The sequence below is a fragment of the Lepidochelys kempii genome, chromosome 3, assembly GCF_965140285.1.
Source record: "Lepidochelys kempii isolate rLepKem1 chromosome 3, rLepKem1.hap1, whole genome shotgun sequence".
Classification (NCBI taxonomy): domain Eukaryota; kingdom Metazoa; phylum Chordata; order Testudines; family Cheloniidae; genus Lepidochelys; species Lepidochelys kempii.
The window spans coordinates 184,504,173-184,523,902 of NC_136382.1; the positions used below are offsets into that span (position 1 = coordinate 184,504,173).

The following is a 19,730-nucleotide window of genomic DNA, read 5'->3' on the forward strand; positions in this document are numbered from 1 at the left end:
GAAGCAGTAGCTCTAAGCAACACGAGGGCTAAAAGTGTGAGCCAGGCATTGGCAGACATTTTTGCCAGGGTAGGTTGGCCCTCCAACATCCTTATGGATTCGGGAACTAACTTCCTGGCAGGAACCATGAAACGTCCTTGGGAAGTTCATGGGGTGCAACCACTTGGTTGCCACCCTTTACCCCCATCAAACAGCCTTGTGACGAAGTTTAATGGGACTTAGTGGGCCATGATATGCAAATTTGTAAATGAGCACTCCACTGATTGGAACCTAGTGTTGCAGCAGTTTGGGGTTTTCACCCTTTGAACTTGTTTATGGCCATGAAGTTAAGGGGCCATTACAGTTGGTGAAGCAGCAATGGGAGGAAGTTACATCTTCTCTAGGAACTAACATTTTGGATTTTGTAACCAACCTGCAAAACACCCTCAAGGACTCTCTAGCCCTTGCTCAAGGAAACCTACAGGATGCTCAACAAGAGCAAAAGGCTTGGTATGATAAACATGGCAGAGAGTATTCCTTCAATGTAGGTGACCACATCTTGGTCCTGAAAGCACTCCAGTCAAATAAGATGGAAGCATCGTGGGAGGGGCCATTTAAGGTCTGAGAGTGCCTGGGAGATGTTAATTACCTCATAGCATTCCCAGTCCCTACCATAAAACCTAAAGTATACCATGTTAATTCTCTAGACCCCTTTTATTCCAGAGAAATCAAGGTTCTCCAGTTTACAGCCCAGGAGAGAGATGACGCTGAGTGGCCTGAAGGAGTTGATGATGAAGGAAAGCCACGGTGGCATAGAAGAGGTGAGCCTTTCCATCACTCTTCGGTGTAAGCAGTGACTGGAAATCCAGGAGCTGTGCACCAGCTTTGTGCCAATGTTTTCAGCCACCCCAGGATGGACAGAACAGGCATACCACTTCATTGACAAAGGTGATGCTCACCCATTTAGAGCCCAACCCTACCAGATGGCTCCAAACCCAAACTGCAATAGAAAGAGAGATTAAGGACATGTTACAGATGGGTGTAATCCGCCCCTCTGAGAGTGCATGGGCCTTCCCATGGCTTTGGTTCCCAAACCAGATGAGGAAATCTGCTTTTGTGTGGACAACCGTAAGCTAACTCACCCAGAAAACTATCCAATGCCATGCACAGATGAGCTATTGGAGAAACTGGGACATGCCCAATTCATCTCCACCTTAGACTTAACTAAGGGGTACTGACAAGTGCCACTAGATGACTCAGCCAAGGAAAGGTCAGACTTCATCACCCATGTTAGGGCTGTATGAATTTAGTGTGCTCCCTTTTGGACTGCAAAATGCACCCTCCACCTTCCAGAGACTGGTGGATAACCACCTGGCTGGATTTGGGGAAATTGCAGTAGCTTACCTTGATGATGTGCCGATATGCCAGGTGTTCCCCCCATGAATCTGAGAACAGGTCCATGGGTCCAGATCTAATGCATCCCAGGGTGCTGAGGGAATTGGCTGATGTGATTGCAGAGCCATTCGCCGTTATCTTTGAAAACTTGTGGTGATCAGGGGAGGTCTCGGACAATTGGAAAAAGGCAAATATAGTGCCCATATTTTTTAAAAGGGAAGAAGGAAAACCCAGGGAACTACAGACCAGTCAGTCTCACCTCAGTCCCTGGAAAAATCATGGAGCAGGTCCTCAAGGAAACCATTTTCCAGCACTTGGCGGAGAGGAAGGTGATCAGGAACAGTCAACATGGATTCACCAAGGGCAAGTCATGCCTGACCAATCTGATTGCCTTCAATGATGTGAGAACTGGTTTTGTGGATATGGGGAAAGCAGTGAACATGATATATCTTGATTTTTTTAGCAAAGCTTTTGATACGGTCTCCCACAGTATTCTTGCCAGCAAGTTAAAAAAAAGTATGGATTGGATGAATGGACTGTAAGGTGGTGTGACGAGGCAAGGCCAGATGGCTATAGGAAAGTAATGAGGAACAGGTATGTTAGTTCTAGGCTAAACAAATCCCTGGTACCATGGTAACCAAATGGCAGTTGCTCCAGGTTCATCAAGACACCTGGGGCCAATTAAGATCCTCCTAGAAAGCAGTGGAGATAGCTAGGTTGATTGGGACACCTGAAGCCAATCAAAGGCCAGCTGGATCTAGTTAAAAGCTCCCAGTAAGTTAGTGAGGCACACGTGTCACGAGCTGTAGGAGGAAGCAGCTCTGCTGGAGAAACTGGGCAGTACAAAATCTAACCAGCACAAGAAAGGAGGCCCTGAGGTAAGGGTGAAGTAGATATTGAGGAAGTGGGGGCTGCTGTGGGGAGTGGCCCAGGGAATTATACTTGTCCTGTTTCAGAAAGTCAGCTACCAATAGCTACTACTATTAGGGTCCCTGGCCTGGAGTCCTGACTAGAGGGTGGGCCCAGGCTCCCCCCCCCCACCCCACTCTCCACAATTAATCACAGAGATGGTGAGACAATGGAGACCGTGTGAGGGAGGGTTGCTTCTTCTGACCTCCCTTGCTGATTTATGATGGAAAATGGCTCAGTAGGCTGTAAGCCCTTCTCTCTCTAGAAGTAAGGGTACGTGGAGGGTCACAGTGAGCCTCTGAGGCTAGCCTAAATCTGCCTGGAAGTGTGGGACCCATTGAGACAAGGTCGGAACTTTGTCACAGTGGATAGAAAGCTGGCTAGATTTTTGGGCTCAATGGGTAGTGATCAATGGCTCAATCTCTAGTTGGCAGTCAGTATCAAGTGGAGTGCCCCAGGGGTCGGTCCTGGGGCCGATTTTGTTCAACATCTTTATTAATGATCTGGATGATGAGAGAGATTCCCCCCGGCTTAGTGTCATTCGCAAATTTGCTGAGGGTGCAGAGGTAGATATGCTGGAGGGTAGGGATAGGGTCCAGAGTGACCTAGACAAATTGGAGGATTGGGCCAAAAGAAATCTGAGCTTCAACAAGGACAAGTGCAGAGTCCTGCACTTAGGACAGAATAAATCCATGCACAGCTACAGGCTGGGGACCAACTGGCTAAGCAGCTCTGCAGAAAAGGACCTGAGGATTACAGTGGATGAGAAGCTGGATATGAGTCAGCAGTGTGCCCTCGTTGCCAAGAAGGCTAACAGCATATTGGGCTGCATTAGTAAGAGCTTTGCCAGAAGATTGGGGGAAGTGATTATTCCCCTCTATTTGGCACCAGTGAGGCCACATCTGGAGTACTGCATCCAGTTTTGGTCTGCAGAAGAGAAGACTGAGGGGGGATCTGATAGCAGCCTTCAATTACCTGAAGAGGGGTTCCAAAGAAGATGGAGTTTGGCTGTTCTCAGTGGTGGCAGATGACAAAACAAGGAGCAATGGTCTCAACTTGCAGTGGGGGAGGTCTAGGCTGGATATTAGGAAACACTATTTCACTAGGAGGGTGGTGAAGCATGGAATGGGTTACCTAGGGAGATGGTGGAATCTCCATCCTTAGAGGTTTTTAAGGCCCGGGTTGACAAAGCCCTGGCTGGGATGATTTAGTTGGGGTTGGCCCTGCTTTGAGCAGGGGGTTGGACTAGATTCCCTCCTGAGATCTTTTCTAACCCTAATCTTCTATGATTCTATAACACCTCCAAGCTGTCTTCCAACACATAAGGGAGGCAGAAGTAACCATTAAGGCCCAAAAATGTCAAATAGGCCTAAACAGGGTAACATACCTTGGAGACCAGGTGGGTCAAGGAACTATCAACCCCCTACAGGCTAAAGTAAATGGTATCCAAAATTGGCCTGTCCCTAAGTCAAAGAAGCAAGTCCAATCCTTCTTGGGCTTGGCTGGGTATTAACAACGATTTGTATCACACTACAGCCAAATTGCCACCCCACTGACAGACCTAACCAGGAAAACACAGCCAAATGCAGTTCAGTGGCCTGAAAAGCATCAAAAAGCCTTTGATCAGCCTAAGGCAGCCCTTTCGTATGACCTTGTACTAAGAGCCCTAGACTTCGACCAACCTTCTGTCATAACCACAGAGGAGTCTGACCATGGTGTAGGAGCAGTTTTATTGCAGGAAGGACCAGATCAACAATTCCATCCTGTCATGTTTCTCAGCAAAACTTTCTGAGAGGAAAAGCCACTGGTCAGTCTCCGAAAAAGAATGTTACACAATGGTATATGCTCTGAAGAACCTACGCCCATACATTTGGGGACAGCGTTTCCACCTGCATGCCTCACTAAAGAGGCTTCACGCAGTCAAAGAGATTAACAAAAAACTTATTGTGGTGGAGTTTAGCTCTGCAGCACATTTCAGGAGCGTCTAACAAAGTGGCTGACGCACTCTCCTGGGAAGGTTTCCCAGAATCAGCCAGGTAAAAATGTCCTGTATTCTAGAAATGTGAAAAATACTCTAGTCCTTCATGTAATTAGTAGTAAAATTAGAGGTGCACGTATCTTATTAACTCTGTTTCCTAAACCTCCAGGAAGAAAACCCAGCTTGTGTGGACCCGACCTGAACCAGGCTGGCCAGCACTGTCTGTGATTTGGGGGGCGTGCGATAAATGAAGGGCGGGGGGTTGCTCCTTTTTATGGATACCCAGCCAGCAAGTTAGCTATAAAATCCCTCTTGGTAGCTGTTCTCTACTTGCTTTATCTGTAAAAAGTTAGTCTGACTGCATGCATAGATAAAAGGAAGTGAGTGGGCACCTGGCCAGAAGAGCCAAGGGGAAGGCTAGAACTTTTTAAAATTGAAACAAGACTCCCCTTTTGTCTGTGTGGCTCTTCTCCCGGGGAGCAGGGACTGGGCTGGACTATGCTGTAAGAGCTTGCACCAGGTATGAAAAGTCATTAAATCATACCTAGAAACTACTCATTTGAAACCCCAGATATCTAAGTAGATTAGGAAATGTCTAGGAAGACGTGATTAGGTTTCTCTTTTATTTCTTTATGGCTTATGGACTTCTCTGTGCTAACCCCCAGATGCTTTTGTTTTGCTTGTAACCACTAAGTTGGACCTCAAGAAAACCATTCTTGATGCTTAATTATTGTTTGTTTTTTTTAAATCTAGCAGTAGCCTAAGTTCCAGATGTAGTTTCTTTCTTTTTGTTTTTAATAAAATTTACCTTTTTTAAAAACAGGATTAGGATTTGTGTCCAACATGCACAAATATTTTAGTTTAATTAGCTGGTGGCAACAGCTGATTTCCTTTGTTTTCTTTCTCAGCTATTCCCCAGAGCAGGTGTGTGAAAGGTACCTTACAGGGAGGAATTCCCAAGTGTGCCTTCCTGGCTTTAATGGTTTTTTGGTGTTTTTTTTTTTTCCACTTGAGTGGTGGCTGGATCTACCTATCCAAGGTCAGAGAAGCTGTAACCTTGGGCGTTTACTACAAGCCTGGAGTGGCCAGTATTAATTTTTAGAATCTTTGTGGGCCCCCACCTTCTGCACTCAAAGTGCCAGAGTGGGGAATCAGCCTTGACGATGACAACAACATGTCATGTTTATTATTGTAATAAATTTCACAGTGCTAGTGCTGCTGGAAAAAAAAGGTAGAATGTAAAATAATGGTACAACTTGTACCAGAAAAGTGTTCCCAGAATAAATAGTTTAACCTGTTTATTTGTATTCACGCAATTTCATAGCCTGCTTTTGCACACACCTCGTTTATCATATAGCTCACAGAGATTTATAAATAGCCCACATTGCATAAACATAAATTGTATACTTGTACAGCTCTTGGAACATTGCAGCCCCAAGCTCTACCATAATGCATATAAAAGATTAATAGTAATAGCAGCTTTTTCAGAGGGAGTCATGCTGAATAAACTGCCCCAGACAGTGCTGGTGCTAGTCCATTGGGGACCACAAGTAGGAATATTCTGGGGGGGGGGCCCACATAACAATAAGTGAATAGGGGGCCTCTTGAGCTGCATAAACCCTAAGCAATTGCTTAGTCTGCTTATGCTTAGCACAAGCTTTGGCCCCAGATCACAATGTACCTGTTACGTGCACATTCTACTGAGGGTCTCCAAAACAGCAGCAGGAAGACTTCATTGAACAGACTGGCTGCCACCCTAAGGACTTAGAAACATGTCAAAAAAAAATTTTAAATTTTTAATGAGCACGTGTGCTGCTAAACTGAGTTACGGTAACTCATCTAACACTTTGATGGAGAATTACCAATGGTTATTTTCTCTGGAGTTGACTTAGGTATAGTAAAGGTATAAGGGAATGAGACAATATTTATTTGATCTCAAGATAGTTTAATATGTAGTGATTCACTGGGTTTAATTTAATTAGCACTGTGGATGCTAACTACATTTCTCAGTATTTCAGAGAATGTTCTACTAATTTCAATAATACAGCACATAGGATAGCATAACAACTATGATGAATATACAAATAGTTTCAATCTTCAGGAAATTCTCCGGGGGATAGTTCCTGTAGGATAGTGGGGAAACTGTCTAATTGGGTGTCTGATTTGCAGGTATAGACTGTTACATGTTTCTTAGGAAAATTAATCCCTGGTTTTAGTTGGCTGAATTATTTAATTGTATCATCAGAAACTTTCTTCTCTAGGAGCTAAATTCACCTTGGGAGTTCTATTCAGTTACACCATTAACACTGATGACCTCTTTGTGACAGAAGTAAAATTAGCCCCTGGTGTTTGTTTTGTTAATCCAATTCTTCAAATCTCTGAATATTCACACATTTCCACATGGTGGTACTGGTAGGCAGTAACTATTCATTCTGTGCTGTCCATATAACTTGTCAGTATTTTAGGAATTGTGTGTTCATTACGTTACATTCAAGTATCTCAGAGAATTTGTAGGAAATGTTGGATAGAAGGAGCCATGGTAGTCTTATTTTTAGCATATTATGCTAAAAGTCCAGCTACCCAGTGATCCAGTTTACCTAGCGGTATTTAAAATTTAGGCAGAATGGCCCTATACTCATTCATACAGAGTGAAATGCTATACATATTGATAAAGAAAACTGTTAATTTTAATTCTATTAAATATAAAATCACCTTGATAAAAATATCCAATAAAGGAAAAGAAAAAAAATTATAGTTTGAAATACAACTTTAATTTTAAAAAATCAATATGCTGTGTACAATGTTTTGTTACAAGATTATCAGCTTGATTTGTTTTGTACTTATATTGACTGAACAAAATGATATTTTGAATTAAGAATAATATTGATTCAAAGTTATTTATAAATGATCAAAATGATAGCTGAATATCACTAATGTCAGTAATTAGAACTGTTGGTCAGCAAAGAAAAATACAGTTAAAACAGATATATGGAAACTGGTACTGTAATTGAGTATTATGTCATATCAAGTAGGCTTAACTAAAAGGAACACTTGAAAGCATTTTTTTTTCAAATGTCATCAGCTTTGTACACTTTAGTGTTTCATAAACTAGAAACACAGCAGCTTGGCACAACAATTAATGGAATGCATTATCAAATTGCTCTCTACAGAAGGGCAATAGAAATGGCAGCTAGAGAACTATCCACAATCATTACAGGGTTTCTAAATGGATATCCAGTAACAATCAGTTTCCTCTCTTGTTCTCTTTCCTAGATGAACCACACAAGCATTGTAGGATGTTTATTTACAAGCCCCAAGAATTTTCTGCTGTGCATTTTTGTCCATAACTACTACTATTTGTTTCTCTCTATTGTTAGAGACCCAGATCCAACTCCCATTTTGTCAAAAATTTCCATTGACTTCAATGGAAGTTTGACTGAGCACATAACTACAGTATGTCAAGTGCTCATCACACATAATAATGCTGTGAGAAGAAATCCAGCTTGTTATCAGCTGCTTGAGAAAACAGAACTGGTGTACCTGTTGTAAACAAACAGATCTAAAAATTTTATTAAGCTAATGTTAGAAAAATATATATAAAATACATAGGTTGGGAAAAGAGTGTTTGTACATCTGGGTATAGTGCTTAGATTCTCCACAAATATAAAATTTGTTTTTAAAGTCATATGATACATAGAGTACATAATCAGCAATAACCCAAATTTAGGTGAATAGATTTAACAATACAGTTTAGATATTAGAATCCGAATACTTGGGTACATCACTCATGAAAAGTTGTACAGAGATTTGGTTGTGGAAAGCAAAATATATCAATGAGTGGAGACTGTCACTCAGTAATTGAGAATTAAGTTGGTTGTCCATTTAGAAAATGCAATCCATAAAGGAAAGTGTTTGTTACTTTCCTGACTGTGCTTCTCATCAGCACTCCAGCTCATCCCTCCTGGTATTGCAGATGTCCAGTGATGTGTTCTTTGTAGATGTCCCTCGACCACCTGATGGCGTCTGACACCATGAGTTGCCGCATCAGCCGAGTGTAGGGTTGACCGATTCTGCATTCTCACAGCACTTGCTCGTTACTGGGGTCCCATGCACCTAAGGCTCCGACGATCAGTGCATTTGTCTGGACTTGGTAACCCTTAGCTCTCAAGGTTTTGGCCAGAAGGACATATTTCTCTACTTTTTGAGCTCGGGCATCGTGGAAGGCTAGGGTCCTGTTCTCAAATGGCACTGTGATATCCACCATGATGATCTTCTTCCAGTCTTTGTTGGTGATGACAATGTCCGGTAGCAGTTGGCTGTTGGTTCTGGAGATGACAGAGTTTATGGCAACCTTCCCCATGGGTGATGGGATGGCTGTGGCCAGGCGATTTTGGATGGTGTTTTGTCGCAGCTGAATTACACTAAGAAAATACCCTACTCTGCATCAGTGATTTCTGCTCCAAATGTAAAACTGACCTGCAAGATCTCAAAATTCTGTTTCCACCTGGCAAAGAAGCAATAGTAATTGCTCTTTGGTAATGTTATTAAATGTTGACATTTTAAGTGAACAATGTAGTTGGATGAGTTTAAGTGCCCACAGCATTAGCTAGAGCCGAGCATAAGGCAGACATGCTGTGCTAGCTTCCCCATACAATTCTGTCAACATAATCAGTGATGACTTGTGCTTCCAGTCCTGAGAAACTGTTGAGTAAACACTGATCATCATGTATGATTATACAAGTGGTCCCTAGTGTGTATTCCCTCCAGCCCCAAGCCACATATGAACCAGGTAGCTTCAATGGACATTTTAAAACAATTAAGCCTTAAAAAATCAGAACTTTGATCATAACAAAATAAAGCCAGACCAAAAAAAAATCTGATTAAAAACCACAAAATTCCTGAAGGATATAAATCCCTAAAGCCTGGTATATAAATATAACCATCAATTTTCCTCTGTAGCCAATTCCTTTATAGATGGCAATGTAAGAAAAAGTCTTACTTTCTCTGTATGTTTACATTCCCCTCTGCCTTACAGTTCAAGGCAGTGATGCCATACAGGCTCTAGTTTCAAACCAACATCTGGAACTTGAGTCTTGAAAGACATCCACAAAAAACAAAGGGTAGTGATTAGCCACTTTTATAACTCATAAGGCCAGATGTCAACTGGTGTAAATTGGCAAAGCTGCATTGAACTTAATGGAGCTACGCTGATTTATGTCAGCTGAGGGTCAGGCCCTGTTCACTCTCCGAGGCACTGAAATAGATTAGCCTCACCTTGGCATGGGAATTTCAATCAAGACTGTCTGAGACTTTGCATTGAACAATCCTAGAGGAAACAGTGAGAGAGCAACATTTACAGCCCCTGGAGGGAGAGAATTAGGAGTTTTATTCCTGAGGAAGTTCTCTCACTCTACGTTATGTGGAAACTCTTAATGGGAAATAAGCGTATGCTTGTGCTGTTCACAAACATGGAGACGATCATATTTACAAACTACATTCAAATGTGCAACTGATCCTGCTGTACCCTACCCAGGTTTGTGCCATAAGTATTTTGGATGTTTTTATTGTTAAATATCGATATGGCAAACAGACAATTCTTTTAGAATAGTAACAGTTCTCAACATGGAGCATGAGACCGTTCACAAGTAATAGGTACTTTGCAGATAAATATATCACAATCTGTACACTAAGGGCTCAGTCCTGCAAACTTACAACTGTACAATCAGTGCTTACTCACACCAGTAATCCCATACTGGGCTGCACACTTGAATTAAGGCTAATTACATGACTAACAATTTGCAATATCAGACCCAGAAGCATTACAAAAATTGTGAACAGTGGATTTTCAACTGCTGCATTTATTATACACTAGATCAGGGATCTCAAACTCAAATCACTACGAGGGCCACATGAGAACTAGTACATTGGCCCGAGGGCCGCATCACTGAAACCTTTTCATACAATGATACAAAAGTATAGTCAAAAATGAAAAAAATGAAGAGTAATATAGTATGCTATTAAAAGTCAATGTATTAACTTTTTTAAAACTGTAATGCGAAGAGGGGTTTTAATAAAATATAAACACTCAGTAATGCACTTCACTCAAATGACAAAACACGCATTTACTTTTAGAATTACTTCAGTTAAAGCCCCCCACTCTGCCCCCAGCCCTGCCCCCACTCCATACCTTCCATGAGGCCTCTTCCCACCCTACCCCCATTCCAACCCCTTCCCCAAATCCCTGCCCCAGCCCTGCCTCTTCTCCGCCTCCTCCCCTGAGCGTGCCATGTCCCCAGTCCTCCCCCCTCCCTCCTGGAAAGTCCAAACAGCTGTTTGGCAGCAGGAAGCACTGGGAGGTAGGTGGAGGAGTGGGGACACGGTGCGCTCAGAGGGTGGGGGGGAGGAGAGGCGTGGGGGAGGGGAACTTGGCTGCCGGTGGAGTTGGCGCCTCCTAGTGGGCCACAGGAAATAATTCTGCAGGCCATATGTTTGAGACCCCTGCACTAGATCATTGCACTTTTTCTTACAATAACAAATATTTACTATGGAAATTAATTCCCACTAACATTTTCCTCCATTTTTTTCATATTTAAAGAACACGTAACCATGTATTACAAGTGCCTCGTCTCCCTTTACTGCATTAGGCAGGTGCTAGCCTTATCTGGGTCTTCTCCATCAAGCCTGATCCACTTCTTTTCAATTTCAACCTATGGTTAGAAAATATACATGTACAACATTAGCAAATGACTAGGTATTAGAAGCATGACCATGCATTACTGAAGTCAATGGGATTTTTAACATGGACTTCAGTGGGTGCAGAATCAAGCCCTAGAGGTAGAGGCCTGAAACACAGGACTCAAGATCCAATGAATTTCAAATCACCACACCCAAAATTTGTTTGGTAGGGAAATGGGAAGTTGGTTTATCAGGTCTGGTTTGGGCCCCATCTCTAAGAATCATGTGTTCAGATCAAGGATATTCTTTTATTAAATAATTACTGTGTTCAAAGCCATTAAGCCAACAAAAAAAATGCATGCAAGCTCATATGCTTCAAAAGTAAATCACACATGCTAAGGGCCTGTCAAGGTTCCTTCCCCACTCTGAACTCTATGGTACAGATGTGGGGACCTGCATGAAAGACCCCTAAGCTTATTCTTACCAGCTTAGGTTAAAAACTTCCCCAAGTTACAAACTTTGCCTTGTCCTTGAACAGTATGCTGCCTCCATCAAGCATTTTAAACAAAGAACAGGGAAAGAGACCACTTGGAGACATCTTCCCCCAAAATATCCCCCCAAGCCCTACACCCCCTTTCGTGGGGAAGGCTTGATAAGAATCCTCACCAATTGGTACAGGTGACCACAGACCCAAACTCTTGGAGCTTAAGAACAATGAAAAATCAATCAGGTTCTTAAAAGAAGAATTTTAATTAAAGAAAAGGTAAAAGAATCACATCTGTAAAATCAGGAGGGTAAATACCTTACAGAGTAATCAGATTCAAAACATAGAGAATCCCTCTAGGCAAAACCTTAAGTTACAAAAAGACACAAAAACAGGAATATACATTCCCTCCGGCACAGCTTATTTTACCAGCCATTAAACAAAAGAAAATCTAATGCATTTTCTAGCTAGATTACTTACTAACTTAACAGGAGTTGAAAGGCTTGAATTTCTGATCTGTTCCCGGCAAAAGCATCACACAGACAGACAGAACCCTTTATCCCCAACCCCCTCCAGATTTGAAAGCATCTTGTCCCCTCATTGGTCATTCTGGGTCAGGTGCCAGTGAAGTTACCTTAGCTTCTTAACCCTTTAGAGGTGAAAGAGTCTTGCCTCTGGCCAGGAGGGATTTTATAGCACTGTATACAGAAAGGTGGTTACCCTTCTCTTTATATTTATCACAGGGTCTTACCAAAATCACTGTCCATTTTGGTCAATTTCATGTTTTTAGATGTTTACATCTGAAATTTCAGTTTTTTAATTGTGAGGGTCCTGAATGAAAATGCAGGCATGGAGGGGTCGTAGGGTGAGCACGGGATTGCCACCCTCACTTCTGCACTGCCTTCAGAGCTGGGCAGCTGCAGAGCTTCCTGCAGCTGTGGAAGATAACCAGAGGTGGGTCTGATCTCCCCGCAAGAGTGGCCGTGCAGGGGAAGAGGAAGTCCTGTCCCTCCCCAGCCCATGAACTGGCAGCTGGAGCCTGGTGAATGGTAGGAGCACCTGGCTGGGGCACCCACCCTCTCCTTCCCCTCCAAAAACTACATTTCATGGGGGAGGTCTGATTTCACAGTCCATGGTGCGTTTTTCATGGCCGTGAATTTAGTAGAGCCCTACACATACTTTGTAAATGGTGTATTAGAACAAAAAGATTGCAAAAAGCAAAGAAGTGAAGAATACCTGGCAGTTGTAGCAAGTTTTCTGGTTCAAATGTTTCTGGGGCTGAACATCACACTCTATGCCCAGCGATTTTACTTCAGTCCCTGAGGCACACGCATCAAGCATGACAAACTGTACAGTTGCAAATGGATACCAGTCAGAAGGTATTTCCTGGTCTGATCCAAGTTCTAGTTTGTAAGACAGACTGTATGGATGATATGGGCCTTTGAAAGGAAAAATCACAGTTCATTATTTTCTCTCCATTTTTAATACATGGTTAATCTGTTAACTGGGTATGGTAGTGCTATCTTTTAGTAAACTGTAGTTATTACATAATGCAAGATTACTCTATCATCTGTCTAGCTATTTATAAAGTGCCTAATCACTTGGTATCTAGGCACAAGATTATACCGGTTATCATTTTCTGCCTATTTCAACACATTTCTATAGCAGTCATCATAGTTTTTTCAAATCAGTTTTCACAAAAGTCACCACATACATTGAGAGCTGGATGGACACCATAAACCTGGATTTAAATGATTACATTAGAATCTCAGCTTTCATTTTTAAAATAATTCAATTTCTATCTCGCATGGGTGTGAAGAAAAGCTTGAAAATATGACCCAAGTGTAACCATGCTGTGCTGTCTGCCAACAGTCTGAAACAATAGCCCTCAGATGGATGAATTACCCCATGTATCTCAATGGAGTGTTAAACTCTGAGGCTTGGTCTACACTTAAAATTATATCAACATAGCTATGGCGCTCAGGGGTGTGAAAAATCCACACCCCTGAGCGCCATAGCTATGCCAACCTACTGCTCAGTGAGACACAGCTAGATCGAATGCTCCCAGTTGCTGGAGGACATGGAATTCCTACAGTGGCAGAAAAACACTTTCCATTGCTGTAGTCTGCATCTATGCTAAGAGTATACAGCAACATAGCTATGGTGCTGTCACTATGCTTCTGTAGTATCTATCGGGTAGACATGGCCCAAGACCCACTGCTCTGGGCAACTTGCCAACACTGCCCTAGCAGATTATAATGTGCGTGGCAGGAGGACAAGAGTGAAGTACAGAACACCACCCATCCAAGCAGGTACACCCCAACTGCTGAGATAAATGTGTGGGGACCTGCTGCTACCCTGGCCTCTCCAAGATGTGGGGGAGCTCCAAAAATCCAAAATTGGGGGAGGAGGAATCTCATGCCACCATCCCTGACTCTTTTCAATTGCATGGGGCCCCCAGCTGCTGCATGGGGGTAGAGCCATGGTGGGGAGGGGGCATGTGTTGCAGTATGCCCCAAATTGCCTTAATCTGGCTCTGGATCCTATAAATTCAGTTTTTTAAAATAACTTGGGAGAGGCAGGGGAGTTCATTTTTCCATCCATTGGCACACAAGCACTTCAGGGTGAGCAGCTAGATTTCCAAAGACATTGAAATCAACAAGTTTGCTTTGTGAGTTCAAGCAAAATATTGGAATGAAAAGAATCTTTTACATCACAGCTTCCTCTGCAAAGTCTTCAGAGCAAACTAGGTGGTAGTGCTGCCTCTTCTTCCTCCCCAGTGCTTGTTAAAGCACGTGCAGTGTCAGTATAGAGAGGAACTGTGTACTTTAACCACAGCTTGGCTTCAGGCAGGAAAGCATTGTTACAAAAAGGACTGACCATACTTTGTGAATGGGACTGTAGGTTTAGATTTCATCCATGACAGTGAATGACATATCACCCTGCAGCATAGAAGTGCTTATTCTTTATGAATTTACATTTCTCAATGGCAACCACTAAACAGGGAGGATGAAATCAAATTTATGTGAAGGTAAAGAAAAAGATGATATGCTTAGCATTATTTGTCATGTGGATGTCATCAACACATAGAGCTTACATTCACAACATCATCAACAATTCATAGGGTAAAAATGGACCTTTGAAAGAAAGGAGTCAAAGCAATTACCTACAGTATCAATGCATTGTGAGAAGGTAAATGAAAACTGATTTACCTATCTTAATAAAATAGGAGGAGGGGAAATAAAGTGACCTTTACTTTCTAAAAGTAACCACAGTCATCAGGAAACAGAGTTTCTCTCTTGTTAGTTCTGAATATCTAGTACTTGTATTAATCAGTTCTTACAACCTTAGACTGTCATATGGAGTATAGATATACTTAAATGTAACATTTTTAAAGTATTTCAGAAATATTTCAGATATCTTGAAGCCTTACTCAAGACCTTGTTGTTAACCAACTCTTATCCCAAATCTTTTATTGAGATCAGTAAGATCATTATCTATATTTATGACACTATAATTAAATCTCAGTCAGAACTTCCACTACGAGCCCATATTTTCAGGGTGTTTAGTTTGGTGTGAACAAAATCCAGCATGAAATCTGGCATATAAAATAGGATTTTCAAAGGCACTCAGCACTGGCCTAACTCTGCACTCACTGAAGTCAATGGTAAAATTCCCAAGGAATTGAAAAGTCCACCCATAATGTCTCTAGCAAGCCGAACATCTTAAAATAATTTTTAGAAAATAACATGTATTTGACCAATTTTGATGGTCTGAAGGAGTCACATTTATCTATAAAGTATATACATGTATTTTTATTAAAACTACTTAGCTGCAAATTTCCCAAAAGAAAAATCTAGTTAAACCTACCGCTCCCTCATTTTAACTCCAGTTTGAAGTAAGAATATTAATTAAAATATTTCTTGTATATCTATTTTCCTTGCATATGCATATTAATTTTTGATACCACCATTCCTGAAGGCATTGTATGTCGGGGGGTGGGGGGGGTGGCAGGTATAACCTGGTCCTTTGGTGAATAAGGAGTTATCCTCAACTCAACTTGCCCATTCCCTCTTTAGGTGTTGTGGGGATGGGCTATTTATTGGCTGCTTGGGAGAGAAGAGGGGAAGGGGATGGGAAATGTCTTCTGGAAGATTGGGATATACCATGAAGATCATGTGACTGAGCTGAATCCCAAATTGGGGAGGTTTCCCTTTGTTCTCCTCTCCTATGTCCCGTCCCCTACTTGGGTTAATTTATTTTGCTTTTTTGCTATAAAAATAATCTGTTGAGAAAAAATCCTGACTACAGACAGCTTTTCCCCCATGCTGATTCATTCCAATACACATAGAATCATAGAAGATTAGGGCTGGAAGAGACCTCAGGAGGTCATCTAATCCAACCTCCTGCTCCAAGCAGGACCAACCCCAATTACATGGAATGCAAACACATCCTTGGGCCAAATGTTCAGAACTGCAGGTATGCAATCACACTGGTAGGGCATGTGCTCTCCTTGATTGTTTGTACCTTGTAAAATATACATTAATATTTTAAAGTGTTGTTTTATATGTAATCTTTTACTAAAAGTTATCTTTGCTCCCCTTGATATTGTGTTTGAATCCTTATTTGACTAAATGCACATGTAGCATAAACCAGGTTTAGATTATTAGATCTTGTCTAAGTGCAGAATTCTGAGGACTGCCATCCAGAAGCAGCACAAGAAATTCACTGCTAAGTCCACTCTCAAACTTTTCAGATTTCTTTTAATGAGATTTGTATCAAGGCAGATACCCATCAACCAACCAGATAATACATATAACTCTCTAATTCTTTCTTTGGTGTCTTGTTTAGGCATTCTTCCATTCATCTTGTTTGTATTTTTACTTTATAAAATACACAGCTTTAATCCTTACCAAATACCATAACAAGATATTAGTTGTATAAATAGTGCAAGGGGGAAAAAAGTCTTGTATCTATAATTGTAGGTGCTAAACAAAAATACCTAGTTCCTAAAAATTTCTCTCTCTCTCAAAAAAAAATCAGACCAACAAAATAATGGGAGGAAATTTAAAGTATTACAAAAGACATCTATAATTTATATAACATTTTATAATTAATTAATTAAGGGTCTAATTCTGCAGCACTTAATACTAAGTAGCACTTACCAACTTATCTACATGCTACTCAGTATGAAGAAGGCCTGCAATATCAAACATTTTAGGCCTGGTCTATACTTGATATATGGACAAGTAAAACTATTTTTGTTGTGTGATTTAGCAAAATAGTTATACTGATAAACTGGACACTGGTACCCCACCAGAAAAAACAATCATTTCTCCCCAGTCCATCAATATTCTCAATTCTCTCCACAAGCTTTCCACCTTACTGTCCATTCTTTCTTCTTTATCAGTTCCCTTCACCTTTGCATTCTATTATTTCCCTTCTTCCTCCTTCAGTTTCCATTCCCCCATACTCCCATCATTTTTAATCTCTTGTTTGCTATTTAGATGTTAATTCCTGCCTCTGAACTGCCCAGCTCCCAATTCCCACTTGTTAAATTTTTGAGCTTTCTCCCATGCTGCCCTTCACACTTTGGAGGATCTCCCCATAAACACCCACAAAGCTATCTCATTATCATATTTCAAAACCTTGCTTAAAACTCTCCATTGCCATGAAACCTATAAAAAACTTGACAATGGTTAGGCCACTAGTGTGCTGAGACTAATGCCTGTTACGGGGGCCCTATCAAATTCACAGTCCATTTTGGTCAACTTCATGGCCAGAGTTTTTAAATTGGTCAATTTCACATTTTCAGGTTTTACATCTGAAATTTCCGTTTTTTAACCAGGGGGGTCCTGACCCAAAATGGAGGCGTGGGCTTGCCACCCTCTGCTCTGCCTTCAGAGCTGGGAGGCTGCAGAGCTTCCTGCAACTAGGAGAGAGACCTGGAGGTGGGTCTGATCTCCACCGAAGAGCGGCTGTGCAGGGGAAGAGGAAGTCCTATCCCTACCCAGCCCAGCAAACTAGCAGCTGGAGCCCGGTGAATGGTAGCCCCAGGCTGGGGCACCCCAGCCCTGCCCTCCAATAGCTATATTTCATGGGGGAAGTCTGATTTCACATTCCGTGACATGTTTTTCACAGCCATGAATTTGGTACGGCCCTACCTATCATAGTGGCCAATATTGTCTCCTTGTTCTCTCATGTCAGTCTTTATTCATCTGTTGTCTCTTGTTTTATACTCGACTGTAAGCTCCTTGGGGCAGGAGCCATTTTTTGCTCTGTGTTTGTACAGCACCTACCACAACGGGGTCCTGGTCCATGACTAGGGCACTTAGGTGGTACAGTAATACAAATAATTAACAATAATTTTTATCCCTCCCTTTTATGTCTCTTTCCATCTTCAGTCCTTTCTCACAGCCTGACCTGAGCTGCTTCCTCATCACCCATAGCATTTGCTGATGTTGCAACTCCTTCCCTCTCCCCTTGTCAAGTGCTCAACACTCTCTAGCCCCAGTTTCATCCCTCAGTTTCCTCGGGGTCTCTCACTTGAAAGCAGGGAGGCTGCCTGAATGGCTGGAAAGGCAGAGAGGGGAGTATCTGTCATGAACCCTAGTTATTCTGGAAGATAGTCAAAAGCAAGGCAACTGAAAGAGGATGCCAGGATGGAACTATAAACTACGAGCCACAGATCAAAGACAAAAGTTAGGCACTTCTAGTAGAAAATTGCTTCTCAACCCTGTATACCTTACTAGAATCTTCTATGTGGTAGATACAAGCTACATTTTGGACCAACTGTAAAAATCAATGTAGTACTTTACTGCACTTGTACTTTTGTCATCCATACACTGATAGACCATTCTAAGCTGGTGAATAGATTCATCACACCAAGTAGTTGCTGTCTATCTGCAGAGTCTTTTCCTCAAGAGTTTATAAAACAAAAGAAAAATAAGTTAACAAATTGAAAAATTGCTCAGGAGATATTCAGTCCAGTCCTGTGACCTTTGGGCATGAAGCCCAGCCTTCTCAAAAGCACCATGTGTCATGTCTTTCCAGCCAGACACTCTTATGGCCTTTCCCTACTCAAAGGGAGTGGTAAGCTGGGCTGGAACGAACCTGATAGCCTCCCTGTACCTGAGTTTGTGGGTCAGTCTTTCTATAGTGGGTATCAGTGCCCTGTAATGGATGAAATGCCAGAACTACTCATGTGTGTGAGATCTCATCCTTTAGTGACTGCACTCTATAAAGGATACAGCCTCTAATTCTACCAAATGTGCAAGAGTATTTAATGCAATGTCATTAGTTAATATATTTTTTAAAACAATATACTAATCTGATTCTTATCTGCTGGTAACACTGTGAGAACACACATTCTCACAGTGACTTTACTGCCATAGGACCAAATCCTGTGCACCTTATCCATGCAAGGAAGCCCATTGTCTTCAATGGGATATAGCACACTAATTACAGTAACCAGAATTTTGTCCACATTTAACTTTTTTCACTGGGGGGGGATAGGGGAGGGCATATTTACTAGAAATCTATTTGTACATTGTTTTCTCAATGTCATCAGCACCTTTATTAAGAAATGGAACACATTTTTTCATTCATTCTATTCTACTCCATTTTCAATGGGTAGCACTTTGGAAGAAAAGAGCTATCCTAAACAGAAAAAGTACATTTAGAGATGAAATTTCAAACAGTAGGCAGGTGCATATGCAGTTCACATACTGGTTGAAGCAATTTAAATGTAATATTTCCCTTCTTTGTGTGTCTGTTCTATATTTCCATTACAAGAATCTCTCTCTCCCTCACACACACACACACACACACACAATATCAAACTGGGAAAATTTAACATCCTAATTATTTTAAACCATGAGCATGCTTATAAAGGGCTATAGATATAGGATATAAAAGCTAAAAATGGGAAAGAACTACATTAAAGAGTTTATCTGCTTTTTTAAAAAACAGTTTAGAATTTAAACTTTTGAGTGATGGAGGGTCTAACAGGGAAGGCTGTTGATTGGAGGTGGTGACTTTGTACTAAAGTATAAATGAAAGCTGCACTTAACAGGGTTAAAGTTTTGCTGGGCTTTTTCAAGATGTAATTTGAACTGCTAGGTGGTAAAATATAAGATATCTTGCTATTTTGATCCATTTGTTAATCTACCTTCTTGCACCCATATTTCTAGAAGGTATAATTTCTGAAAATGGTGTACATACAAGAGAATGTAATCGTTGTCATTGCCTTGCACAAAATATTCCAAAAGCCTCACATACACAATGCATATCCAAGGGGCCTTCATTCTC

At 41.5% G+C, this 19,730-nt stretch overlaps 1 protein-coding gene across 6 annotated transcripts in view; it reads right to left on the minus strand.

Moving 5' to 3' along the window:
* STON1 (stonin 1) overlaps positions 1-19,730 on the minus strand; it is a 93,392-nt gene that overhangs the window by 23,939 nt on the left and 49,723 nt on the right. For 5 of the 6 annotated variants that reach the window (XM_073339230.2, XM_073339231.2, XM_073339233.2 and 2 more), the window contains 2 exons: positions 12,657-12,859; positions 10,538-10,968 (listed from right to left, as the gene is read on the minus strand). In XM_073339230.2, the coding sequence (XP_073195331.1) occupies positions 10,894-10,968; positions 12,657-12,859 (278 nt within the window). In that variant the 3' untranslated portion in view covers positions 10,538-10,893. Of the gene's footprint in view, positions 1-10,537; positions 10,969-12,656; positions 12,860-19,730 lie in introns of those variants that run through there. The other variant, XR_012158277.2, reaches the window with a different exon arrangement.